At 36.4% G+C, this 26,766-nt stretch overlaps 3 protein-coding genes and 1 pseudogene across 4 annotated transcripts; 2 read left to right on the top strand and 2 right to left on the bottom strand.

Annotated features, from left to right (window-relative positions):
* Positions 1–2,960: 2,960 nt before the first annotated feature.
* Positions 2,961–8,058, top strand: LOC113092541 (proton-coupled folate transporter). Its single transcript, XM_026258147.1, has 6 exons — positions 2,961–3,407; positions 4,413–4,804; positions 4,887–5,347; positions 6,657–6,740; positions 6,842–6,998; positions 7,192–8,058. Exons 1-6 carry the CDS (start codon positions 3,120–3,122, stop codon positions 7,253–7,255), a joined length of 1,446 nt encoding a protein of 481 aa, XP_026113932.1. The 5' UTR covers positions 2,961–3,119; the 3' UTR covers positions 7,256–8,058.
* A 42-nt stretch (positions 8,059–8,100) lies between these two features.
* Positions 8,101–18,200, bottom strand: LOC113092540 (sterile alpha and TIR motif-containing protein 1). Of its 2 annotated transcripts, XM_026258146.1 has the most exons (10): positions 18,166–18,200; positions 17,966–18,054; positions 15,058–15,456; positions 13,534–14,152; positions 12,415–12,627; positions 11,360–11,451; positions 10,947–11,273; positions 10,266–10,455; positions 9,550–9,671; positions 8,101–9,361 (listed from the first exon to the last, which is right to left on the bottom strand). In XM_026258146.1, the coding sequence occupies exons 2-10, from the start codon at positions 18,004–18,006 to the stop codon at positions 9,241–9,243; spliced, it is 2,124 nt and encodes a 707-aa protein (XP_026113931.1). In that variant the 5' UTR covers positions 18,007–18,054; positions 18,166–18,200; the 3' UTR covers positions 8,101–9,240. The 2 variants fall into 2 exon arrangements, with proteins under 2 accessions (XP_026113931.1, XP_026113930.1); XM_026258145.1 differs by lacking the exons at positions 17,966–18,054; positions 18,166–18,200 and having other exon boundaries at positions 15,058–16,055.
* A 1,123-nt stretch (positions 18,201–19,323) lies between these two features.
* Positions 19,324–23,084, top strand: vtna (vitronectin a). The gene is made up of 8 exons (XM_026258144.1): positions 19,324–19,482; positions 19,566–19,685; positions 19,769–20,161; positions 20,741–20,880; positions 21,084–21,240; positions 21,328–21,480; positions 21,565–22,053; positions 22,719–23,084. Exons 1-8 carry the CDS (start codon positions 19,428–19,430, stop codon positions 22,838–22,840), a joined length of 1,629 nt encoding a protein of 542 aa, XP_026113929.1. The 5' UTR covers positions 19,324–19,427; the 3' UTR covers positions 22,841–23,084.
* Positions 23,085–24,259: 1,175 nt separating this feature from the next.
* Positions 24,260–26,645, bottom strand: LOC113092537 (scavenger receptor class F member 1-like; annotated as a pseudogene).
* Positions 26,646–26,766: the final 121 nt, after the last annotated feature.

The raw sequence follows: 26,766 nt of genomic DNA on the forward strand, positions 1-26,766 counted from the left end.
TATCTATCTTTGTCTCTCTCAAATGATTATTTTTTATGTGGATTATGTTTTACCTTGTTTTGATAGATTGTTTTGCTGCAGTTTTGATTGATTTTAGTTAAGCAAAACAATGAAACAAAAGCAAAAAAATCCAACAAAAAATCCAACAGCTAAACAAAACTGTTTTTTTATTGATCTCTTTGACAATACCTGCAATATTTATATTAACCTGTGTATGCCATGTTTATAGTTTTTGCTTTAGTTTTTTATTTATTTGTATTTTTATTTGCTTTTTTAATTGGTTTTTAATTTGTTTGTTTTTTATTGATCTCTTTGACAATAACTCCAAGATTTCTAGTAAGCCGTAGGCCATTTAGAAGATCTGCACCGTTCTGAGTTGGCTGGCGGCCATTACAAAGAAACGTCTGTATGACATCAAACTGAGCTCCATCATATTAGACATAATACTCAGCTTAATAAACTCTGCTGAAATTACAGCCTGTCAAGGTGCTATATACCATATATATTTCTTTATGAACAGAGATGTGAAGACACGTTTGATTCCTAATGTAGTTCTCACTCATCAATCGGGCCCTTGGGGTTTGTGATGGTGAGGGCAGTTGTACCATCAGTGCTGGCAGCATATCACACGTTCAGGCTCATCCCAACAGAAAGCCGCAGGGACTGCAGGTATAGAACCCTTCCTTACCTTCCCATATCACATATGTTCCACACGTAAGTCACCAAAGTGAGGTGAGAAATAGTGTGAGAAGGTGTATAACAGGAATGACCAAAGTCACCTTAATTCAATGAGGTTTCCTGTCAATGGGTGCAAAAATGAGTGACATTGACACAAACAAACACTTTAGACCGGAGGCTATACCATAAACAGTAACAGTTTAACAATATATTAGAAGTAAAACACACAGGGCTTCAAATTTAAAGTGATTGAAAACATACTTAACAAACTACATCTTGCACATGAAGAGGAAATTACTCAAAAATTCTAAAATCAAGTCAAACACCACAAATCTTTTGTTATAACAATGCTTACATTTATAAAGGTAAAAGGATGAAAGACAGCAGCTAAAATGAAAAGGCCTCTGGCAAACCTGCAGTGCTCTTTTCCCACTGTGAAACTGACAGCATGGGTGGAGCAAAGGAATAAATGAGGGAGAGACAAACTATTGATTCAACAGTTTGAGACAAAGACAGAGTTAATGGTAAATAAACACTGAGCTATTCAAATTGTGTTTATTTTATTATGAGATCAAGGGCTTTTAGTAAAGGTTATTCAAGTTATTCAGTCAAAGGGACATTCAAAAAAGAATATCTTCATCTCTACGTTAATGGTGGTTTAGGAACATGATTATCAAATTTTCAAAGATTTGCTTAATTTACCCAAATGTTGAAAGATGAACCTGGTACAGCATGTAAGGCAGGTAAATTTACTAGAAATTTTTAATTGAGGTAAATTCTACACCAATGTGTGTGTGTGTGTGTGTGTGTGTGTGTGTGCTCTTGTTTTTGTGACATATCAGGACACAACTCTGTATAATGACATGGGTATGACACTTATGGGACGTAACCCATGTCCCCATTTTTCAAAATGCTTATAAATCATACTGAATGAGTTTTTTTGATAAAGTAAAAATGCTCAAAGTTTCCTGTGAGGGTTAGGGTTAGGCGTAGGATTGGTGTAAGGCGATAGAATATACAGTTTGTACAGTATAAAAAACATTACACCTATGGGATGTCCCCACTTTTCACAAAAACAAGTGTGTGTGTGTGTGTGTGTGTGTGTGTTACTGATTGATAAACTGTGTAATATAACAATAAAATATCTTGTCTGAAATACTCATGACAACACAGAATCATGTCATGTTCCTTGAGAACATGAAGAATGTTATTGGAAAACCATTCATAAAGGTCAAGTGTTTGTATCTGTCAGTGTAATCTGTCTTTAATGAGGAGCTGTCATTACCTTGGTCTCATCAAATGACAAAGTGCACTTAAAAGAGGTATAGTCATCTCTCTGTCTTTCTCTCTGTCGCTGCAACATGATCTCATAGATATTATCAGAGGAGCTGAAGGTCCCACACAAAAAAAAAGGAAAAGGGGAAAAAAAAAACGTTTTTCTCATGGCACTCCCATGTGAGGACAGTGTGACATACATTTTATTGCTAACATTTTAATGACTCGACACCGCAGGTTATTTTGAAAGCACTTTCTAAGTATAATCTCACTGAGGTACACTAATGTTCAATTTACTAGATTTCACCTCTCTTTATCTTTGATATTCTCAACTTACAAAATTGTTGAAAATAAATTATTTTCATTTTTAGTATAAAGTCAAATTTCCCCAGAATTTCAAACTGTTAGCAGTTGATAAAAAAATAAAGCCACTACCATTCCATAAAACATTTCAGAGAATCAAAAACAAATTATTTATTCTATACAGTTAAATACACATATAAATAAATAAATAAGCTATCTTAATCATTATTGTACACAAAGTAAATTACTTATTCATATCAAGTAGTGGATTAGTTTGAAATTGGATTTCACAAAGAGAGTAATTTATCTTGAGCAAGTGAAATCGATATATCGGCCTGCAGAAAAAAAATAAATCCCATTTGAGAGGTTAAACCAAGTGCATTCCTTTTCAAAATCCTGTTATTACTTGAATCATGATCTGGCATGAATGTAATTAAATAAATAAATAATATTTCTACTATTTGCTGCTTCACATTGATTACAGAATTGGTTCACTAATCCCAATAGGTTTGTGCTTTATCTGATACGAAATGCTTGTAGAAAATTCAGGTATTTACTGTTATTTGAAATATAATAAACAACAAATACTATAAAAATGGTTTACAAAATAAATGGCAAAAGATTTTGTTTAATCTATGGATGTAGGCTATTATTACGCTGCTGTACTTACCAAGAGTCTTTTCCAACGAGTATCAGAAGGGGGCGACAGCAGCACAGCAAACTGCATGGAAACACAGCAGCTTCCGTTCTGTAACAGTCACTGTCAGCAGTTTGCAATAACTGTTTGTTCAGATTGGTTATGTCAACACTGTTTTGTCGTGGTCAGTGTGATTGAGACATTGGGACTCTAAACGCTTTGAATCATGGATGATTCAGACACAGTCGCTATTATTGCGGAGGACCTGGAGTCGAGTGACTCCAGCAAAGTCTGTTTTTGTTTTAAGGTGCCACAAAACAAACGTTCACCGCCGTGTTCGTGTCCGTTTTCTGTGACCGTGGAGCCCGTTATGTTCCTGTCCACGTTCTCCATAGCTCTCCAGATGCCTCTGTACACGCAGTACCTGTGGGATCGTATCAGTGAAGATGTGGGATATAATGGAACAAAGGGAGGGGGATGTAATGCATCTACAGTCCAAGATCCTCTGCAGAAGGTAACAGATATTTGACACTTTATCTGGGTCGTGAACCCAGAGCGGGTTTTTTTTTTCAGAAATCTGCCGCTTCAGCACTTTTGTTATAAAGTTATTTTCCAGTATACCAATCGTATGCTACGCGTTACCAGTTCGATTCCTGAACGAATCACACTTCTGTTCTGAGCAACAAAAAAATGAGGGATTCGAAAACATGCAATGAATCCCACCTAGTGTAGTCCTATTCCTGAATAAATTATTATCATGAGCCGCTTTTTCTTCGGTCAATTAAAAATGTAGCTCTACCGTGTTGTTAGATTCCCGACCGAGTGACTTTTCTGAGCCGCTCTGTTCAAAGAATGAAAATATACAGCGCTACCAGTGTAGCTAGTTCGATTCCCGAACGAATGGTTGACTTGTGAGTCGGTTCTTTTTAGTGAATCAAAATAAAATGAAATAAAAGCGTAATGCACAGTACATTTGAGTAAACCGATTCCAAAAAGTTTTTTTTTAAAATAACAAAATTTGACTTTTATATACAAAATCAAATTCATAACACTGATTTGGTTATTTTTAGTGAATAAAAACATATAGTATGCTCTACCAATGAAGTCTGATTCCCAAAGGAATTAACTTTGTGAGACTTTTTTTTATTATTCAGTAAATCAAAAATATATAGTGCAACCTGTCTAGTACATTATTGAACAAATGGTACTTATGAATCTGTCCTTTTTTAGAGAATCACAACAATGGACCAGTTTACCCCAAATCAAAAACAAATTGCAGCACCATTTAAGTCTGATTCTTAAACAAATTATACATGAACCAGTTAATTTTCCTAGTGAATTAAAAATTTGTGACTCATTTTACCAAAATATTTAGCCAAAAACCCTCTCACAAAAGGAGGCTGCTGCGTCAAGTAGCCTGCTAAAAAGACTACAGTAAATGTTTCCAAAAAGTAAACTCTAACAAACACTAAAGTGTCATAAAAGATGATTTAATATGTCTTTTGTTTCCCTCATCTAGGAAGTGGAGACTCTGACTGCACACTGGAGCCTGTACATCAATCTGGGTGGATTTGTAGTAGGGCTGATCATGGTGACCCTGCTGGGCTCCTGGAGCGACCATGCAGGTCGGCGTCTCGTTCTGATCATCCCTTCCCTTGGCCTGGCTGTTCAGGCGACCGTGTATTTGATTGTAATGTACCTGAAGCTGCCTGTGTTCTGGTTCCTCATTGGGAGAATCTGCAGCGGCCTGTCTGGGGACTTCAATGCCATTTTGGCCGGTTGCTTTGCATATGTGGCTGACACAAGTGCCAGGGGTTCTCGTACTTTTCGTGTGGCGATACTTGAGGCTTGTCTGGGATTGGCTGGTATGTTTGCGAGCATCATCGGAGGACAGTGGCGAAGGGCACAAGGGTATTTATCAATGTTTCATACATAACATTTCATAGATTAAAAAAAAAAAAAAATGTAAACAATGTTGTTTGTTACCCTCTAGGTATATCAACCCATTCTGGCTGGTATTGGCCACAAATCTTGCAACGGCCCTTTACGCATACCTTTTTGTGCCTGAAACGGTCACCCCTGACCCAGAGGCAAAGCTCCTCTCCACCAGGCACCACCAGGCCGTCTATCGCCTCTATGCATCTGAGGCACCGCAGGGGCGCAGGACTAAACTCTGGTTGTACACTCTCTGCTTCTTTTTGGTGGTGTCTGTACATTTCGGCTGCAGTGACCTCTATGTGCTGTATGAGTTGAGCGCGCCACTCTGCTGGGGTCCAGAGCTGATCGGTTATGGCTCTGCGGCCAAGCATCTGGCCTACCTCACTAGCCTGATGGGGCTGAGGGCCATGCAGTGCTGTCTGGAGGACTCCTGGGTGGCTTTGGTCGGCCTTACCTCTAATATAGTTGGCTTGATTGTGTTTTCGGTTGCTAACACTACAACTCTGATGTTTACAGGTAAGATCTCCTATTAATATATTATATATATATATATATATATATATATATATATATATATATATATATATATATATATATATATATATATATATATATGTATATAAGCCTCTTAAGTGCCAAATTTTCTTCTTAAATGAGCATTGTTGTCAGGCTTCAGTGACTTCACTTTAATGGCAATGACTAGGTTCCTTTCATTGCAATTAAAATGAATTAACTTAACATAAACAGCCTGAGAAAAATTATAATTTTAGAAGAACATTTCAGACAGCACTTAGAGGCTTTTACATCTGAACTCTTAATTTATATGTGTATATATATATATATATATATATATGTGTATGTGTATATATATATATATATATATATATATATATATATATATATATATATATATATATATATATATATATATATATATATATAATATGTTTATATGGGTGTTTTTGAAATAAGTCTCTTATGCACTTGCACAGCAAAGTATAGTTTATTTAATCAAAAATACTGTAAAAACATTCATATTGTAAAATATTATTGCACATTTAAATAAGTGTTTGGTATTTTAATGCATTTAAAATTTTCATTAATTCTTGTTGTGACAGCTGAAATTTCAGCAGCCATTCATGTGACACTGAAGAGTTCTGTCTTCAGTGTCACATGATCCTTCAGAAATCAGTTTAAAATGCTGATTTGGTGTTTAAGAAACATGAAACATTTCCTGTTATTGTTGAAAACACTTGTGCTGCTGAATAATTTTGTAGAAACTGGGATACATTTTGTCAGGATTTGTATTAAATATAGAGTTCAAAAGAACAGTGCTTATTTGAAATTGATTATTTTTGCAACTGTATAAAAGTCTTTATTGTCATAAAAGTATTTAATTAAAAAACATAATGACCTAAAACCTTTGAATATGTCTATACAATATGTATATTTGTGGTTGTATATAAGCATATTATATTTTAAAATATTAAAATTTATATAATGTAAAAAAAATATTTTTTTATTCATATTTATTAATTGATTATGCTAGTATATACTGATTGCACTAGTTTTATAATGTATTATTTACTGGTTAACAAAATCTTAAATATGCATTTAAGATATTAAGTTAATGTTCTACTATTTATATACTGTATAGTCCTACATTACAGGATAAAGGTCAAGGTATTGTCTCAAGACATTTCGAAATATATGGAGTGCCGATGCAACCTTACACTGTCCTCCAGTGGCTGCATTAGGTAAATGTGCATAAAAGAAATGAACATGCAGAAATGACAGAAACTGCTTATCTATCTGTTTTTGTCAGGATATGGGTTGTGCTTCCTTTTTATGGCCTCTACCCCAGTTCTGAGATCTAAACTGTCCAAGCTGGTGGACCCTTCAGAACAAGGTGAACTAGAACAGCCTTGCATCACAAAGAATAGTGTTGAATGACACAGAATGTTTTATTTATTATTAATTAATTATTATTTTTCTATAACTTCATCCTAGGTGCTCTGTTTGCTTCAGTGGCGTGTGTGGAAGGTCTGTGTTCACTAGTATCTAATGGGGTCTTTAACTCTCTTTACCCTGCCACCCTACACTTCATGAAAGGATTCCCCTTTATCTTTGGGGCCGTCATCCTCTTTATCCCAGCTGGCATTATCGGGTAAACCCTCGTTGGTCATTAATTATGCTTTTAGTTTGTAAAGTTAATTCAGGACAATTTACCCAGATTCACCCCGCCTAAATTAACCATTTAAAGATTATGTTAAAGTTTATATTGGATTTAGATTTAAGCAGAATTATTTATGTCAGGGCTATATATTAATCTAAATATTTTTTCTATTTGATTTGTGCAGGGGCTTGGGTTGCCAGGAGAAGAAAGAGAGCAGAGAAAACAGAGAAGGCTCTGGAATATCCTGACACTGACATTTGATGATTTTAGGTCTTTTTTAATTTTAATTTTAATTTTTTAAAGAAATTATTTTATTGAGTAAGGGCAGCCTTGCCATCACATAAATGACATTCTATTTTTAAAGTTAAAAATAGAAAGCACTTATTTTATAATAGTATTTTACAATACATATACTGTATTTTTGATCAAATTAATTCAGTCTTAATTCATAAGAGGCTTTTTTTTTATGAACCTCATCCGATTCCAGCATCAGCAGTTTTGGACATCAGCCATTTACAGTGAAAGTAAGCCACTGGTAGATAGATTTAGCCAAAAAGTGTTAACACTGTGACTCTGTGGTGCTATCAAAACAGTTTCTGACCGGCCAGACACTAGCTCAACCAATAGCGTGAGTTTGGGTCGGCTGAGTTTAGGAAGCTGTTTTTGTAATTCTGTTTTATGAAAATGAAACATTTAAAACTGTGGGTATTAATATTTGAGTAAAAGCCATACTACGAATTCAGGACACACGATCACAGCTTAAACCCACACAGCTACTATCACAGTGATGTTCCTCCTTTTGCTAACAAGCTTGTCAGTTGTGTTCTAGATATTTCAAATCTGTGAAGCAGGTGATAATAATGTGGATGTGAGACTCTTGAATTATGGCTGTGGTTTCCCAATATGCTAACAAGAAGTGAAAATGTGTAAAAGATCTTTGTGTTTTGTGTATGTCTGAATTTGTTAAAGCCAGTCATCTCAGCAGTTTAATACAAGAAAATACACTGCAAAAAAAATGTAAGAGAATAATGTTTTTGAATGTTTTCCAAAACAAGCCTTATTGCTGTTTATTTCTGGAAAAAGAACATTTCATTATTTAATTGTACATATTTTAAAGGCTGCATTTCACCTGAAAGACATTAGGATAAACACCATAAGGCAACAACAGGGAGCTTGAGGTGTTAAGAGCTGTTAGTAAATGTTCATCTGCATTTTCACAGTGACTGAAAATGCATCATTGACTTAAAATTGCTGCATAATATTCTCGGAAATTCTAAGAATGCCTCTACACTAGTCTTTTGAGTCCTGAAACTGTTGTTTCAGGGTTTGTTTCTAATACTGCGTGAAATGATTAATGACTATAATGATTAATATTGAGCTTTATGAACTGTTGTGAAATATTCTTAGAGGTGAAAAATGTGTCATTTGCCTTTTGAATGATGCACTGTACATGATATCAGAACTTGCTTAACAGCCTGCACAAACCTGTAGTTAGAAAACAAATTATTGACTATTTTTGGATTAATTAACTGAACTAAAATAAACTGAGGTTTTAACATTTCATAAGGCTTTCTTTCAAAAGTCTACTGACAATACTATAACGCAAGATTATCTAGTACTACCTGGCTATGGATTGACTATGCTTAGATTTATGCTGATGTCATAAATACAAATCGTAATGCAGAAATCTGTTCAGCTGCCTGAGTTACAGAAATGTATGACACAATTCTTGGAGCACAGTCAGTACAGTTTGATTACTAATGCACAATTTAAGGAGTGTTCAGTGTCATTTAAAGCCACAAATGCTGTCAACAGACATAAAGCTGTAAATAATATTTAAGGAGCGGTAACATATACTTTAGTTATGTCCCCCATGGAGATTTCAAACCGTGTTCAGGTTAGTCACACAAACTCACCACATCGACCAACAGACAGCTACTCGGTTTGAAATTGAAGATGCTTCATATATTGCTACACCATTGATGAGATGGACTGTTATTCCCTTGTAAAATACTGCCAAAACTTTGCTAATGTGGGTGCACCTTGTAAATTCCATTGTATCTTTGGATAGGTTACACTTATGTATCTATCTAGACCAGCTACATGCATACAACCAAAGGAAACAATGGCCTCTGAGGTGTAAGCAGGTGTGTTCTGATTACGCAGTGGTCATTATTGGAAACACCTACTTATTAGGCATAATAAAGGGGGTTTTATTGGTCAGATGTATGTATTATTTCTTTTGTGGCTCTTTTTTGTCTGTTTTGGCTCCGTCTGGTTGCTCTTGGCTTGGGCATCCCTTGAGGAATCGTAGAATCTTTTCAATAGTGGCATCTTGATACTCATGGGACCACCTGTGACATTGAGAAGAGATTTACGTTAATTCTTTGTACAATTAGATTATTTTAGATTCGTCTCTACATTAAAAGCTTTTATTGATCTGGTGGCCAATTTTAACAACTACAAGTTACTGAGCAGTGGAAAGCGTACTGTATATCATAGAATAACTAAACATGTTTAGTCAGGCAGAGTGTTGACTCACTTAATGCCATTAAATTTGAGAATGCTACTCATGTCCTCTGGCAGAGAGGCCGGATCAGGCCACACAAAGTTATCAGTGACAGGAACAATGTTCTTCTTCCCACTCAGGGCGGTGACAATCTCCTGTGGATAATATAAATCAAAATGTTTAACCTTACAGCTGACTGACAATATTAATACACCTAATTACATATTTCAAGGTGTTGGCAGAAGGACGTTTTGGCATCTTTTGAGAACAGATTTAAGGATCCTCAAATAGAGTTTATAATTGGGATAATGACTGAAGCTTTTAGGAGTGTATTTTCAGTCCAGTTTCAGCATGTGGCCTGAACTATGAGTAAATATGGCTTTATATTAGTGCAGGGCAACGATTAATCGCATCCAAAATAAAAGTTTTGTTTATATAATATATGTGTGTACTGTATATATTTATTATGTATATATAAAAACACATACAGTAAATATTTATAAAATATTTACATGTATATATTTATATTCTTGAAATGTATATTATATATATTTAAACATGACATATTCTTCTTAAATATATACATGCATGTGTGTGTTTTTATATATACCTAATATATATACAGCACACACACATATTATGTACACAAAAATATTTATTTTGGATGCGATTAAATCGTAATTAGTTGCTGCCCAGCACTACATTATTTATAAGTACAGTTAGATCAAAGAAGGGTTTCTGCTTCTAACCTTATGAACCCAGTCTTTCATAGCCACGTCGCCCATGCATTTGTCCAGCGCGTTGGCTGACAGCACCAAAATGAAGTTGCGTGCTCGCTGTACACTCGTGATCAGTTTCTCCTCAAACCTGCCAGCTTCCAGTTTCTCCACGTCGATGAAGACGCTGAAACCACGCAATTGTAGATGCACCTTCAGTAGGCTGCAAAGAAAGATAAGAACAGGAGACGTAGGGTTTATTTCAACCAATAACTGGCCAATATTCAAATTCTATACTACTTTGTGTAACTAAATAAATGAAAAGCAAAATACCAGAAACAATGATTTCAAATAATTCTATATTTGAACTTAGAGATCACTATATCATAATGAAAAATAGTACATCCATTCTTCAAACAACAGTAGGAAACAAGTATATTTCATTCGAGATCTGCAAGAGAACATTAAATATTACATTGAACGGTGTTATTAAAATTATAAAGCAATTTTAAATATGAACTTTAAGTGAGTTACATGATTGCAGATGTAACCTAAATGTAAAAAGTTAAAATAAAATAGGATAAATGTGCATGTGTAATCAATATGTACAGATATATTTTGCATACATTAACTCTCATTCAAATAGAACCTGGGTAACTAAATAGGTGCCATTACTGTAAAGAGACTTAAGAGCTGTTTAATTTGAGCTCTGACCTGGCAAGCTGTGAACCTGTAGTGCGACGGTAGCTGATGAACACATCAGGGCCCGCGGGTTGGGAATCGGTTAAGCAGGGTTTAGCGGGGCGGCGGACAGAAGAAGTGATCTTTGCACGGTGGATTCCATTCTCTACATTGCAGTCAGACAGCAACTGTTGCTCTGTAATGTGGATTATATTGTTCCGATCGACTCCTGACTGAACCAAGCCATAGGTGTACTGACGGAATCGTGGGTCTATATCAGCTAGCCAGTCTGCCAGGTTATTGGGGTCACATGTGGAGTAGTTTGCATAGGTTTTCAGAACACGCAGATCTCGAAGAAACCTGTACAGAAGTTATCAAAGAACTGCTATTGGTTATGATAATACAATAAAAATGCTTCTACTTCACTTATTTAAAATAGCACTTGCCTCTTGCGAGTGAGCCCAGAAGTCATGCCCAGATCCTGGATCAGATCCTGTTCTGTGATATTGAGCAGTAGATCTCCATCCACCTGCAGTTCCTGAAAGATATGGTACTGATCAAAACAGCAACAAACAACTTCAAGATATCATCATATCCTCCAGCTTTATCTGAGGTTAAGGCCCAATCCCAATTCTACCCCTTAGCCCTTCCCCTTTCTCGATTCTCTTTTGGTTGGAGGGGAAAGGGGAAGGACCAGATAGCCCTTCAAAGGAAGATTTTTCAGGACCACACTTCAAAAACATGGACATCTCGGAAACATGGCTGCTACAGCGAACAAAAAAAGACACATAAATATTTTTTGGCATAAATAAAGATTTTAACGAAAGGATTCATTTGTTTTATGTTACATTCATTTGTGAGTTCATATTAGTGTTACTCAAAGAAATCTTTGCAAAAAAACGCTAATATTTGCTAACGTCATATCATTACAGACTGCATGATAGTACCACAGCATATGTCTGATCAGGGCGATAACTGCCGTAGACATTGATGGGGGCTAACCCCCCTAATAATAAGAAATCGCTAAACCATTTTCTCAAATATTGCCTATTCGAGAGAGAGAGAGAGAGAGAGAGAGAGAGGAATGAAAGTTGCATGTATTCGCGTCTGTGCGATTATCTTTTTAGATTGAGTTTAATTACAAAACAGCGATGTAATGGATGTAATGTAGCGATTCAGTATTTAAACTGTATTTAATAAAAGTTGTGGGGCAGCGTTGACAAATTTATTTTCTCCTGGATGTGTGAGCTGCGCGATTTCCGATATGTGTCATGTCATATGTGCAGTAAGCACCTCATTAATTCAGAACGATAATTAAAGGCTCTAATGCACACCAGCACACCAGTATGTGTGTGTGCTGTAAGAGCTAGACGACGAATGATGGCGTGTGACGTCATGGTAGTGGTGTCCCAATCCTTAGGGGAATATTTTCTCCCCTAGGGGTATAAAATAGAATTGGGATTGGGCCTAAATACACAGGAAATGGGAGCTGTGTACAAACCTGAAACCGTTCAATGAATGTACTGAAGCCAATCTGCTGCAGCCAGGTCTGTACCTCTCCGCTCTTCCAGTTGGGTACAGATGAAAGGATACGCCTCGGGACGTCCTCGCTCATCATTGTTAAGGCCCTCTTAGCCAGAGAGCAGACGGTTCCATTACTGGAGTACATGACAATTCTCTTCAGGCTCTGAACAGCTCCAATCTCCTGAAATATCTGAGTAGAAAGATCCAGGGGAAAAAAAGTACAATTTAATGTAGGAATATTTTAAATATTACAGCGCCCTGCATCATACTGACTGAATGAAATACTTGTTTTTAACTCATTTTGGAGTGCTGATTTAAAAAAAATAGTATCTGTTTTGCTCTAGCACACTTTCTCACAATATATGATGTGCATTTCATACTATTTTTGCTTTTCGATAACCATTTGTAAGGTGAAGACGTCTGATATTATCCCATAATCACAAATCAGAAAAAAATCAGTATTAAATCAGAATCAGAAAAAAACGTGACAAAGACATGATTCCTATCTTCATCTCCGCCAGAGATGAAGATCTCCTCATGCATAATCCTGACTTCCACTCCTTTGCAGATTGTAAGCTAAATGATAAATTCTGAAAACTTGATATTTGCCTGTTATTCATATATTAATAAGTACAGTAAATATTTATATTTTAAATAAAAGTTTTTATTGATATTTTGGATAAATTAAATACAAATCAGCAGTATTTTTTAAAGACAAAGTGCTGTTATTTATGCTTCTGTCTTCGAATAAGATAAATTATATAAACATATTATATATATGTAAGTTACTTTATATCAAATATTATATAAATATATGTTTAGCCATTCCATGATATATATTATTTATACTAAGTGTCTAAGTACATAAACCTGTAAATCTGCAGTATTAAAATTCTATGTATATATAAAATCGATCTAAAGTCTCCAGAATTTATTAGTCATTCTCAGTAGGAAAGTGCCCAAGCAACAATGCTCAAAAACGTTGCCCAGCAAAATTGCTAAAAACGTCGGCCTGTGTATCATCAGCCTAAGAGAATCTCACTCGTCAGTAACACAGTGTGAAAGCATATAAAACTGAATATAGTGTCTGCCTGACCTTGGTATTACGTTGACGGGACTTGATACTAGTCTCCACACACAGATAGAACGCAGCGATGCATTTCCCCTCCAGACGTGTGCCGTCCAGCAGGGGCAGTAAGTGCTGCAGGTCTGCAGCCGTACGGCCCTGCATGCTGTCTGCGCTGTCCGACAAGTTGCGTGCAAACTCTTCAGGGTCCAACGAGGCAATGAAGGGCTCCACCAGCTCCAGTGTACCAGACTTGACCACTTCTTTCTCTATCTCCCTATTAGCCGCCAGCACAGCCACGGCCAGGCATGCATGAAACCGGATCAGCTCATCTTCTTTGGAGAACGCCAGTGGGAACAGCCATTCGGCTGCCTGTTTTTCGATCATCAGCTTCTGGCAGCGGTGCCCACCGTACATGGCGCAATTTGCCAGTGCAACGGCGCAGTGCCGAAGTACAGTTGGGTCTGTTCCACGGCACCAGTACAGGAGGCTGTCCAGTGCTCCGTTAGTGATGAGCTGCGCAGATGTCTCCTCTGTGTGTTTAAACATGTGCTCAAGGATGCCCGACACGCTCCTTGCCAGCTGGGCATCCTCCTGCTCACGGGTCAGGTTCAGGATGACCCCAAGCCCCATACGTGCCACATAGTCCCTGCAGAAAAATACAAAAACAAGCATTTAAAAGAATTTGGATGCATATATGCCTTTTATCCAACAAATATGCTATATACAAATATTAAATATATTATTACATAATATCAAACCAAATGGCACCTGCAAATAAATCACACAAGACACTTACTCCCAATATGATTTTTAGTGGCTTTAGGAACAATTTATACACCTGTGGTATAACTATGGTGAATATATTACCTTGTCAGATGAAAACAAAACAATGTTGATGTAGCTTTTCAGTCACTTTGAACTTCTTTTTGTCCTGTTTTTGGTATCTATCTATCTATCTATATATCTATCTATCTAATTTATTACTTTTTGTACAAATGCAGGACAGGACTGGAATTAAAAATTCAGCCCTGACTATAACAATATTAGTTGACAGTTAAGCACTGATTTTGAGTTAGAATGCAAAGAAGTAAATTTTATAAATATCTTCGTGAAACATTATCTTTATAATGATTTTTTGGGATAAAAATAAAAAAAATCGATATATTTGACTCATACAATGTATTTTTGTCTATTGCTACAAATATAACCATGCTACGTAAGATGGGTTTTGTGGTCCAGACTCACATATGATATCTCAGAACAGTTATTTTAAGTATATTATTCAGGGAGTATGATTATTTTCTGCGTACAATTACATGCTTAATGGATTATAGCACCTTTACTTTTTATATTTCTTTTACGAAAAAACATATTCTTAAGAAAAATCTCATTTTTATTCATTTTAAACCAAATAAACTGTATGCAAAATGATTGTGCCACTTTGTTTGATATTATGACTAATACAACGCCATTCATTCATTTTAAATGTGACTTGCTTCCAAATACTTTTAGGCCATACAAACAACACAATTTATCAAAAATGTTCCATACCTGTTTTCTGAGACCAAAATCTGCTCTAGGAGCTTGGCAGACTCGTATGTGATTTCTTCAGGCGGTGTCTGCAGCAGCAGCAACAGCAGCTCCAGACCCCCATCCAGCCGGATCCTGTTGCAGATCTCCTCCGCTACCTGTCGGCCCACTGTGGGCAGGACCCAGGCCTCCTTGACGAGCTGGAAAGTCTCAGCAATGGCCAGACGGGTCTCCTCCAAATCTCCAGTGTCTTTTGAAGACTTGAGTGTTTGGATGGCGGAGCGCAGCGCGGGAAGAGAGCTGTCCAACACGGCCTGGACGTCGGTGCTGATCCCCGGAGACACAGCTCTAGGGCCGGAGCTCGTCCTCCGCTTGTGTAGCCGATTACTGACATATTCAGGAACCGTGAGTCTGTCAGTGCTAAACATGGAGAAATAACGGCAAAACTTGCTGAAATAAACGACAAGAGACAAAAACATCTAGTTGCCAGCTGTTTCTCTGTTATAACAACAGTTCTGATGCTTCTTTGTCTTTCAGGCGTGACAAAGAAATTATCGCGTCGCTGTCATTCCAAAGCAAATCATTAATGTGTAATGCGTGGGAAACAGTTTAGTTCATTATCCTGCGGATGTCAGAGAAAAATAATAAACACAAATGAAGTCAGAGCAATTGTTACGTTTTAAGAATCCACTGTTAGAAATGACCCAAAAAAAAAACATCAAATAACAAGATAACGCTGTCAGAATGGCTTGATGTTAAAACGACAGTACGTTAGCTGGTTGGTATCGCTGTATACTGGCAATTGGTTGAGTTTTGTCAGACAAAGACGACTATTTCCAATGTCCTTTTTTCCACCCTCGGACAGATTCCTCTGAAACCCAGTTGTAGCGTTGCTTATACATTAAAATAAAACACCGTGATGTCGTTATATCTGTAAAAAGTCAAGATCGTTGATAATGAATCCTCAAGCATCCTCAGCGTCTGTTTATAGACCCGCCCAGTGTATCAAGCCAGAAGCGGAAATCAACCTCAGCACCACAGTCACACTTTAGTTCAATGTCCCCTGGTGGACAAAGACTGTATGGAACGTAAGCTTTTATTTTTATTGTATATTTCTGCCTAAATACCACATCCGCGATATATTTTTAATAATAATTTTTAAATTTTATGTGTTTGCAGTACACAAGCCAGCTAAGACAGCTCACTCCACTGTGTGACCCTGTCTGTCTCTCGCTGACAGACTAGTGTGCACACATACACACAGGACGTGCAAAAGTCTGCATTTGAACAGTCAATAGCAAATACTTTAACTAATAACAAAACATAGACTACTTACAATAGGTGATTCAGAAGCACCAGATTGTTGTAGCAAAGCCAGAATTACCTCCTCTCCAAGGTTCATGTAAATGTCATCCATAAAATGCGTTGCTGCTCTGTTTTAAGTAATCTTAAAGATTCCTAAATGCATCTATTTTCAGAAAGCCAAATAAAGTGATTTTGCTTTCACCTAGATACACACAGCATCTCCCTGACATGGCCGCTTCAACACTAACTGCAGTTACTGAAACCACACCTTCATCTTTGCGTAAACATTTGGGCGGCATTACACAAATATTTCCACATAGTGACGTAGATATATGGGGCGTGTTTGAATGAGCCATTTTTAGGGGGGCGTGGCAGAGTCTTAACTTCGATAAAGAATATCTCTTTGGTTTTGATACTTCAGTCTTGGCAACTTCAGGGATCTTATCTATGCACAATCAGCTTGTAACATTCCAAAGAGAAAGGAAAACTTGAAATCGCATCATTTGACCCCTTTAAGACAAGTCATGTCACTCTGTGGCCATCTTTGAAACCCCTCTCGGGCATGCAAGTACAACTCCTATCTCTTTGAATGGAGAAACATCAAATTCTACAAAACTATTCACTTTAGCTTATGATTACAATTCATATTTGAAAGGTAGCTGCAGTGAAGCACTGACTTTACAAATTAGCGATTGGTTCTTTCATTCAGAACGAGGGGCTTCCTGCAATTGAGTGGCCATATTGAGCTTGCATTTTTCCGAAATAAAAACTATATGAGTGACACGTATTTGGTATTCTGTACTTTAGAATAGTATATTCTAAACTATAGATTCTATACTATGGTATATTCTATACTATGGTATATTCTATACTATACTATAGATTACCCAAGATGTGTCACTGTAATCCTGCGATTGACCCGGCCATATCAAAGACTAGAATCTATAGCATGCGTACTGGCTGATCTAGTCTGAAAAATAAGCTTTTTACAACGCTATTTGCGCAAAAGTAGCAACATTTATGACACAGTTGCTGTCAGATTTCTCTGGTGATTGCAAATATGAAATTTAATCGTAAGCTTAGTGAACAAGTTTTGTAGAATTTGATGTTTCCCCATTCGAAGGTATAGGAGTAGCACTTGCATGCCTGAGAGGGGTTTCAAAGATGGCCACTGAGTGACATGCCTTAAAAGGACTTTGCTAGCAATAGAGCTCTGCCCAAAATACAATAGAAAATGTAATGGTTTCCAATGTCCATACCATTATAAACCATTAGTTTGTATGTGTGTGTGTGTGTGTGTATGTTTCTTTTTATTTTTTTATTTATTTATTTTTTTGTATTAAAACAATGGTTGGTAACCAGTTAATTTTTTTTTATTTATTTATTTATTTTATATTCTTTGGGCGGACATGTCGTAACTTACATGAACATGTACATTCAAATCAACAACAAAGTGTTTTCCAGACGCTTAACTTGGTTATTTAAAACATAAGTTACTTAAAACATAACTATATCGTGCATGAATAAAGACATATGAAATATTTACAGAAGCATAAATATTATAAAAACACTTCCGGTAAAGACATTATGAATGAGATTGTTACAGTACTCTCAAGTGACGTACTGGAGAGCCGGAGTCAGGCCTTTGTCTTCTTCAGGCAACATTGTCCCCAGGTTGCTATGGTTATTCCAACCGCCACCAGAGCTGTGTACCTTAAAATAATTAAATTAAATTAAATTAAACTTAAAACAACCTTTTCATGTACTTTAAACAAATGTATTTTCGCAAAAGACGTTTATTTGTTAAGAAGTAAGGAGCCTTACCTGATAAAACGAACTTTTCTGTCAGATGAAAAAAAAGCGTTGTTACTGCTGTCAGACGACATTCTGTCAGGTTATAAGTAAACATTTCATTTTAAGTATTGAACAACAGTTGTGAAATTAAAACATGTCTCACTTCGAAGTGACGTTCGGTCCTCCTTTCAGACGCAGATGTGCTGTGCACGCGCTGTCCTAAACTTGAGCGCGCAGGTACATTCCCATACAGCACGGCGCTGTCTTCATTTAAGTATTAAATATTTCTTGGGTTATTTAAGTGACAGATTTAAGCAGTCCAGACTAAAAACGTTTAAATATATATATTTTTAACATTATAAAATATTTAAATAATAAGCTGCATGTAAATCAATAATATGAATCTTAATTTTATTGGTAATATATAGATCACAAAAAAAACTAAAGGAATAATCCGAATAAAGGAATTATCCAAAGGTAAAGTTACACGGCCTCATGAGAGAATAAGACAGCGTTTTTATTATTATTCAACGCTTTACACGACAACCAGGCAAGTAGGCTACAATCAGGTTTTTTTGTTGTTTGTTTTTTTTTTTTTTGCGTGTTTTTTTTTTTTTTTTTTTTTTTGCGTGTTCGAAAGAAACAAGTAAGCAAGAAATAGGCTGTGCAAATAATAACGCTAAACTAGGATTTACAAATTTACATTTTGAAATCTCCCAGCTTGACTTATTCATGTAGCTACAACGAATGTTTGTAAGCAGTTGTGTAAAGTGTTGTCTATGTGTGGACGCTGACAGGTCAGAATGTTGTTTATGGATCTATTAATCATTCACTTTTCACAGAGGTCAAAAGGTTTACGTTTAAGCAATACACTCCCATATTAGTTTAGTAAAGAACATCATGGTGGACTTTGTTAAACAGACTATATCTGACATTTTGAAACAACCATTATTTATTTCTATACCTTTATATTGATCACTCAAAAAAAGTGTCTAACTTACCACAAAATTAATAATAATTTTACTTTGAACTGAATGAATAATGTTATTACTAATAAACTTAAATTTAAAAAAAAGTTACATAAAGTAGTGCTCATAAAACAAACTTTTCAAATTTATATTATCAGATTGCAAAACAATTCATGTCTTGTTTTAATGATTACAGTTAAACAAAGATGACAACATATTGCAAATAAGATCAAGTAAACAAAAGTGGATGAGTGACCTCTGAGTCTATTGATTCCTGTAGTCCTGATGGTCTCAGTTCTTCAGTTGCATTCACTGTGAGACGCCATGATGAGGCTTTTTCTGCTGCTAGGACTGATTTCCTTCACATATGCTGCTGAAGGTAAGAATACTTACTTTCTAGTAATATTTTGGACATATAGTCTCTCTGGTATCTTGGAACTGTGCTGTTTTTTTCCCATTAAGAGTCATGTATTGAACGCTGTGAAAATGGGTTTGATGCCACCCAGACCTGCCAGTGTGACTCTATGTGCACATACTACAAGAGCTGTTGCAAAGACTATGAATCCTTATGTCGTATTAGGTGTAAGTTTACCGGTTTGGTTTCTTAAACTCCATTTAAACAAATCAAAACTAAACAAGTGGATGAGAAACTGTTCTTGTTGCAGCTCGTGGAGACACCTTTCCTTCTTACCCTGAGGATGATTATGATGAGGGAGCAAACAGCACAGAGGCGCCAAACAGATCCAGATCACAGCACAAAACTTTGACCCCGTCTCCAGCGACCTTTGCTGAAATATTCAGCTTATTAACACCAGCTCCAAAAATCATGGATTTGACGTTAAGTGATAACCCAACACCGGAGATTGTTACTGCTGCCACTCCAAATACACCATTTAGATTAGCCTCCAGCATTAATAACCCAGCCACTACTCCACACACAGCCTCAACTGCTGAACCCACACCAACAAAAGCCAAAGACCCTGACGCTGAAGTCTGCAGTGGCAGACCCTTTGATTCCTTCATGCAGCTCAAAAATGGCTCTGTATATGCATTCAGAGGTAAGTGCCTTACAGCAAAGAAGAACAAAATTATTTTCAATTTCTTTTAGGATAATTTTTTGACAGTTATATAAAAATGTACATACAATGTATTTATTATAAGTAAATGTTTTGAAAATGGTTAGGGAGCAGCGTTATTTAATTATTATTGAGATTTTTTATTAAAATTTTGATTTAAGTATTATTTTTATTTTTAATCTTAGTTAAAGTTTTGATTTTATTGTGTTTTTGTCATTTTATTAGTTTTTTTTTACATGTCTATATAGTTGTATTGCTTTGTGTTTCAGTTTTTCTAATTTAGTACATCAGTTTAAATGAAAATTAAAAATATTGCTATTAAGGTTTATTTTATTATAAGTAACAAATGCAATTGATGGCTTTAGTTTTAGTTAACCTTAATAACCCTGGAAAATAGGTCAAAGGAAAATAAAATTAAACAAAAAATCTATAAAATGTTTTAAAATGTACTGTTATAACAGATAATTATTTGTTCGTCTTATTATAGTTCTTAATGTATTTATTTATTCTTTTTTTACACATTGTGTTTCTAATTTAAAATGTGATATGTTTGTCTACGAGGACAATATTTTTTTGAGCTTGATGAGAAATTAGTATTACCCGGGTACCCAAAGCTCATTGAAGACATCTGGGGAATAAAAGGTCCAATAGATGCTGCCTTCACTCGCATAAACTGCCAAGGAAAGACATACATCTTCAAAGTATGGATGACCTCATTTATATCTATTATAATAGAAACCATTTAGAATTTCTAGCACTTCATATGAAATGATTCCCTATGTTATTTACAGAATATTAAATAGTCACAATATATTTGAATTAATTAAATTCATTTAATTAATCAGAATTATTTAATCTGTTTCACTGAATGATTGTAAATGACAATATGTTTTATTATTCCCAGGGTAAAAAATACTGGAGGTTTGAAGATGGAGTACTAGATGAAGATTTCCCACGAGAAATATCTGTGGGATTTGAGAAGATACCAGACCATCTGGATGCTGCCTTTGCCATTCCTGCTCACAGCCATCATGGCAAAGAGAAGGTTTATTTTTTTAAAGGTTTGTGCTTAACCTCAAGAATCCATCTGGATTTACTGCCATGTTAATTTACCTTTACTAAACAAAGCATACGTCCCTTCTTTCTAGGAGACCAGTATTACCAGTATGAGTTCAAGCATCAGCCATCCCATGAGGAGTGCGTTCAGATGTCACTGAGATCTCCCTCAGCACTCTTCCGCAGATACACTAATATTTACTATGACCGATGGGCTGAGCACTTCAACCAACTCTTTGGTGGAGGTAATATTATTTTAAAGGAAGTTACCTAAATAAATTTATCCTTAGACAGCTTCCATAACTCAGCTTTTAACTACTTTCTTCCAGCTTTCAGTCATCATGGTGGCCATCACTTCATCAACAAAGACTGGGTTGGAATCAAATCTCCCGTGGATGCTGTGCTAGCCGGCAGATTCTACATCACTCCGAGATGGCCCAGCAGAAGGCGTCAGGACAGAAATCGGCAGGATTGGGACCAGCAGTGGGGCCAACGGTATGGGCAGCAGTGGAACCAACAGTATGGGCAGCAGTGGAACCAACGTTATGGGCAGGAGTGGGACCAGCAACGGGGCTCTAGGCGCAGACAGAATAGGTCACCATATTGGGAGACTATGGCAGAGAGGGGCATCAGCATTGGACAGGAGTTTGCTCAGAGGTTTGGGCAGGACAGGTGGCGAGACCAAGACAGACGAAGAGACTATTATCATAGACAAAATGACTATGATTATGACTACAGATACAGACCTTCTGAAGATATCGCCTATGACATACTGCACAGGAGTCAGCCTTTACAGAGCGTCTACTTCTTCAAAGGAGGTACTTGTATGACATTATTATTATATTAATTATATTATATTATATTATATTATATTATATTATATTATATTATATTATATTATATTATATTATATTATATTATATTATTCAAAGGAGGAACTGAAATTACCATGAAAATATAATATTTATATCCCAAGTTCTGTCATGAAACTCTAGATGGCACAGGCCAATAGGTTTTAACTCAATCTGAACTATTACATCCTTCAAATGGTGCAGCTGATTGGTTTTATTTCGTATCAGCAGCCAATAAGCTTGCTGCTCAACATTCAGATACTCAGATAGTGCTTGCTGTTGCAGTTTCAGCATGCTTCAGAAACCCTCCACCTTCCCCAGCTCCACCTGTATAGATATGTTACAGGGTGATTTAGTGTATGTCATATATGGGGGTTATTTCGTATGTGCTATATATGCAGCAGCAGTATTTCTAATATACTAACAGCAGAATGTTGTGGATGTGTTAGTAGCAAGTATTGGCAAGAGTACAGATCAATTCCGCAAAGACCAATCACATTCACACTGAATGTTTCTTACCATGCTAAACTCACAGAGAATTGTCATGACAGAAATTATATATTTCAAAGGAGGAACTGAAATCAACATGATTATTATATTTAGATATTCAGATTCAAACTTTTTCTTTACAGATATGTACTACAGAGTGAATCTTCGAACGAAGCGGGTTGACTATGCAAACCCTCCATATCCAAGACCTATTGGAAAATACTGGCTCGGCTGCAAAGACAAACCAGGAGCAGAAAAGAGATAAATCCAACTGTAAATTACATTAAATAGTATTTATCATACAAGAAAATTAAGCTGCATTTGTACGGTCAATGAGACGTGTGATCAGTAGACAATTTTAGAATCTCTCCACAAAAAATAATGTTCTACAGGTCATCCTCCCCTAGAGATTAATCTGATCCCTAATTGTTGTGTTGATTAATTATTCTCAATGGCCACCATGCATTTTGCAGTCTCAAACATCTCAAATAAATATTATTATAAAATTATACTCTGATTTTTATAGAGTAATTGCATGAGAGGAATACAATTTTTTTACTGATGCTTACAAAAGTCTAAAGTTGCTATGAAATTTGCAACAGCTTTTAATGAGGAACAGTTTTGCAATCCTTGCAGCAATGTTTTTTGATGGGTCATTATGGCAATTTATACATCATTTTATTAGGTTATACCTTTGAAAATCCTCTTAAGGATATTAACATCCTTTTTAACACAGTGAAAGGGTTTCTTGTCATTTTTTTCTTGTCATTTGCTGCAAATAACCAATGCCATTTACATTTCCAGTCAGTTTTGGCATAATTCTTCAATTTATTGTGGTTTCTTGCTTTTTCCAAAGAAAACACTGAGCTAACTGCCAATATCAGGCATTGAATTAATTTACATCACACTAAGTTATCAGACAGTGTCATGCTGGCAAGAACAACTTCGCTGTAGTGAAGCATGTAAGGACTAATCCTTATTTATCGTGCATAGAGAAAAAGATGTCAAAAACCAAGACGGAATTACTAACCCTTTAAGACAATTCTATTTTTTTCAAACTGTTATGGAAGTGATTTCATGCAAAAGTGCTGCAAGGTTTATATCTTTTCTCAGGATTGATCTACACTACTATTCAAAGGTTTGAGGTTGGTAAGAATGCTTTTAAAATATGTCTCTCAGTCTCACTAATTCTGCATTTACTTTATCAAAATAAAGTAAAAAACTGTAAAATATTACAAATTATAATAACTTTTTCTTTTTTAATATATTTTAAAATATGATTTAGGCATGTTATGGTAAAGCTTAATTTTCAGCATCGTTACTCCAGTCTTCAGTGTCACATGATCCTTCAGAAATCATTCTAATATCCCGAATTGCTGCTTAAGAAATATTTCTTATTATTATCCATATCGAAGACATATTCTTGATATATTTTTTCAGGATTCTTGATCAATAGTTCAAAAGAACAGCATTTATAAAAAAAAATAATAAACCATTTGCTTAAATTAGTGCATCCTTGCTGAATAATAGTATTAATTTAAAATAGAAGAATTAAATCTTACTGACCCTAAACTTTTAAATCAGTTACTTAGTTATGAGGGAAACATATTGATAAAATACTTTAAAATGTAAAAAAAAAAAAAAAAAGTCAAGTAACATTTTAATATAAACTATTATAGGGAATATACAAAAATGCTTTCTATGTAGATAATATATGTTTATGCAGTTTATACAAAACCTACATACAGTACTAAAAACAAAACCTATTGCCCTTTAAATCATAAACTTTAAGATTCAGGAATATTATGAATGCTTTACATAAACATTCTCATAATTTTGCTCATTTTCTGCTTGGTCCACAACAATCTCATTAATAATAATCTCTGAAGATGTGGAGACCGAATCAGACAGAGCCACAGTCTCGTAAGCGTGCTCTGTCAAGATGTCTTTCTCACAAACTTCTCCAGTGTCTTGTTTCACCAAACTATGGAGTGTATCACTCTCTGGAACACTTTTTAAATTGAAGGATAATGGCCTCTTGGGGGTGCAGTTCTCCTGAGGAAAGTCTGTTGCCCCCGCTGTGCAGGGAGAGCTGAGGAAGTTGTGCTTCCTGCGGCTAGGTTTCCTCATGACCACCTCTGACTGGTTTGACCCTGTAGTTTGCTCACACGCACTGGCCTGTGCTCCCAGTTTCCTCCGCGGTGGCTTGGCGATCACCTGCCCCCTTCCTCTGGGCTGAACAGGCCCTTCTGAGGGGGGCTCTTGCTTAGCCATCTGTTGGGTCTTACCCACAGTTACATATAAAGTTGTTAACTTCTCTGAATCTGAATCCTGGCCGCTATCAGATGGTTGGGCATTCTTCCTGGTATTGGAAAGTGTACGTTGTCTCCCCTGGGCATAGTAAGCGGAGTTCTTATCAGGCCAGGACTGTCTCTTTCTGAGTCAGTTTGTGTTGTTTCAGATGCAGCTGCTTGCTCCTCAGAGGACATGGTCTCCTCGTTGTTTTTCTCTCCTTTTTCTGTTTCTTTTTCACTGTGGTTTCCCTGTCCTCCTTGCAGGGCAGAGATCATCAGCACGCCCCAGGCCTTGGGTCTCCGACTTGTTCCTGGCAGGTCTTGAGTCGAGTTGCGGTGCTCTTTAGAACTGAACTTTGTGCCCTCTGCGAAAGAGACTGAAGGGCGTTTGGATTTGGCGATGCTGGAAGTACGAGGGATACCAAAATCCTGTGACATGTCGTCACTGCTAAAGGTTGATGGGTCAGGGAAGAAGTTACACTTAGAGCTCAGCTCCTGAAGCTCTCCACCAGCCACAGTAAGAACATCTGTGTGAGGAGAAGCACGTTTAATAAGAATCAACATATTGCTGTTGAATATGGTGCAAATTTATGTTTTTATCCAGCAATTTTTTTTATAGAAATACAGCCTTGGTGAGTATAAAATACCTGGTGCAAATTACATTTAATTTTAAAGTCTTGAACAGCCAAAGCAAAACTCTAGCTGCTGTCCTAACTACAGGATATAAACAACTCCGAAAGAGTTTGAAACTAGAAATATAAGTGTTGTACCTTCCCTGGTTGGTTCACAGTAGATGGCCTCTCCTTTATCATCAGTTTCAAATGAATCAATCACCCAGCCGGACGATGGCTGCTCAATGAAGCTGTGGTTAAATGTGAGCTCAGGATCATGATGAGAGACTTAAAACACAACGTAGAACATTCAAAGTCAACTTATATAAACCAAAATGCAGGCTGCAAGTGGAAACCGCACATTACCTGTAACCCTAGGCAAACCAGATGACCAAAGAGTACTGCACGGCATTGCTGAACCCATGTTGGCCAGCACAGTATAAACATGATGCTTCATGCGAACCGCAGGACTGCCATCTCCAACCGCCACTCTAGAGGTCAGATTTAGCAGAAGATTTTCTTATTGTTTGATAAATAATAATAATTTTTATATCAGCTTTCAAATAACAAATTCATACCCATCCTTCCCTTCGACAGGCCGCCCACAACAGCAGCAGCAGCAGAACAACAAGGCAAGAATTAAAATGCACAAGGGAATCAAAAGCCCTGCTAAGAGACCTGCCCTGCTACCTAGCAGACAAAAAAAAAAAAAAAAAAAAAACAGATGAGAGGGATGCGGATGCCAGCCGTGAAAATCAATTGTAGTGTCTGGACATACTGTTTGGACAAGCCCCTGTGGCTGGATGACAGGCATGAATCTTCCCACAGTGACATGTGGCGGAGCAGTTGATGCCATAAAGGTTAGGAGGACATGTGCTGTTACAGCTACAACAGAGATTGAACAGTGAGTGAGACTTATTTGACTCTTACACCAAGGTTAAAACAACCTATAAATACCACTGTACCCTCACCTCTCACCCTGGAAGCCAGGAAGACAAATGCAACTTCCTGTCACAGGGTCACAGTGGCCGTGATGGCAGGTTTTACACAGGAAATGACAGCCATCTCCATATGTACCATCAGTGCAGGGTTTGTCACATCTGTAGAGGAGAAGCCCAAACAGTAAAAAAAAAAAAAAGATCTCAAAATCTAAGTAGCTTAGCATGTAGAAGATTCAATTATACACAAAAGAAAAAAATATATAATATGTACACTTTAAATTAGGTGTTTGCGTATTTTCTCATTTACTTCAGTTCTGATTCACAAGAGCTCAATTTGACTCAGAG

This window comes from Carassius auratus, unplaced genomic scaffold (genome assembly GCF_003368295.1).
Source record: "Carassius auratus strain Wakin unplaced genomic scaffold, ASM336829v1 scaf_tig00214653, whole genome shotgun sequence".
Classification (NCBI taxonomy): domain Eukaryota; kingdom Metazoa; phylum Chordata; class Actinopteri; order Cypriniformes; family Cyprinidae; genus Carassius; species Carassius auratus.

Coding starts and splice junctions, on each gene's coding strand:
- LOC113092541 (XM_026258147.1), top strand. CDS start 3,120: ATGGATGATTCAGACACAGTCGCTATTATTGCGGAGGACCTGGAGTCG. Junction 5,348..6,656: donor TACAACTCTGATGTTTACAG/GTAAGATCTCCT, acceptor TGTTTTTGTCAG/GATATGGGTTGTGCTTCCTT. Junction 6,741..6,841: donor GGTGGACCCTTCAGAACAAG/GTGAACTAGAAC, acceptor ACTTCATCCTAG/GTGCTCTGTTTGCTTCAGTG.
- LOC113092540 (XM_026258145.1), bottom strand. CDS start 15,515: ATGTTTTTGTCTCTTGTCGTTTATTTCAGCAAGTTTTGCCGTTATTTC. Junction 12,628..13,533: donor CCCGTCAACGTAATACCAAG/GTCAGGCAGACA, acceptor CTTTCTACTCAG/ATATTTCAGGAGATTGGAGC. Junction 11,452..12,414: donor CATTCATTGAACGGTTTCAG/GTTTGTACACAG, acceptor CATATCTTTCAG/GAACTGCAGGTGGATGGAGA.
- vtna (XM_026258144.1), top strand. CDS start 19,428: ATGATGAGGCTTTTTCTGCTGCTAGGACTGATTTCCTTCACATATGCT. Junction 20,881..21,083: donor GAAAGACATACATCTTCAAA/GTATGGATGACC, acceptor TATTATTCCCAG/GGTAAAAAATACTGGAGGTT. Junction 21,481..21,564: donor CAACCAACTCTTTGGTGGAG/GTAATATTATTT, acceptor ACTTTCTTCCAG/CTTTCAGTCATCATGGTGGC.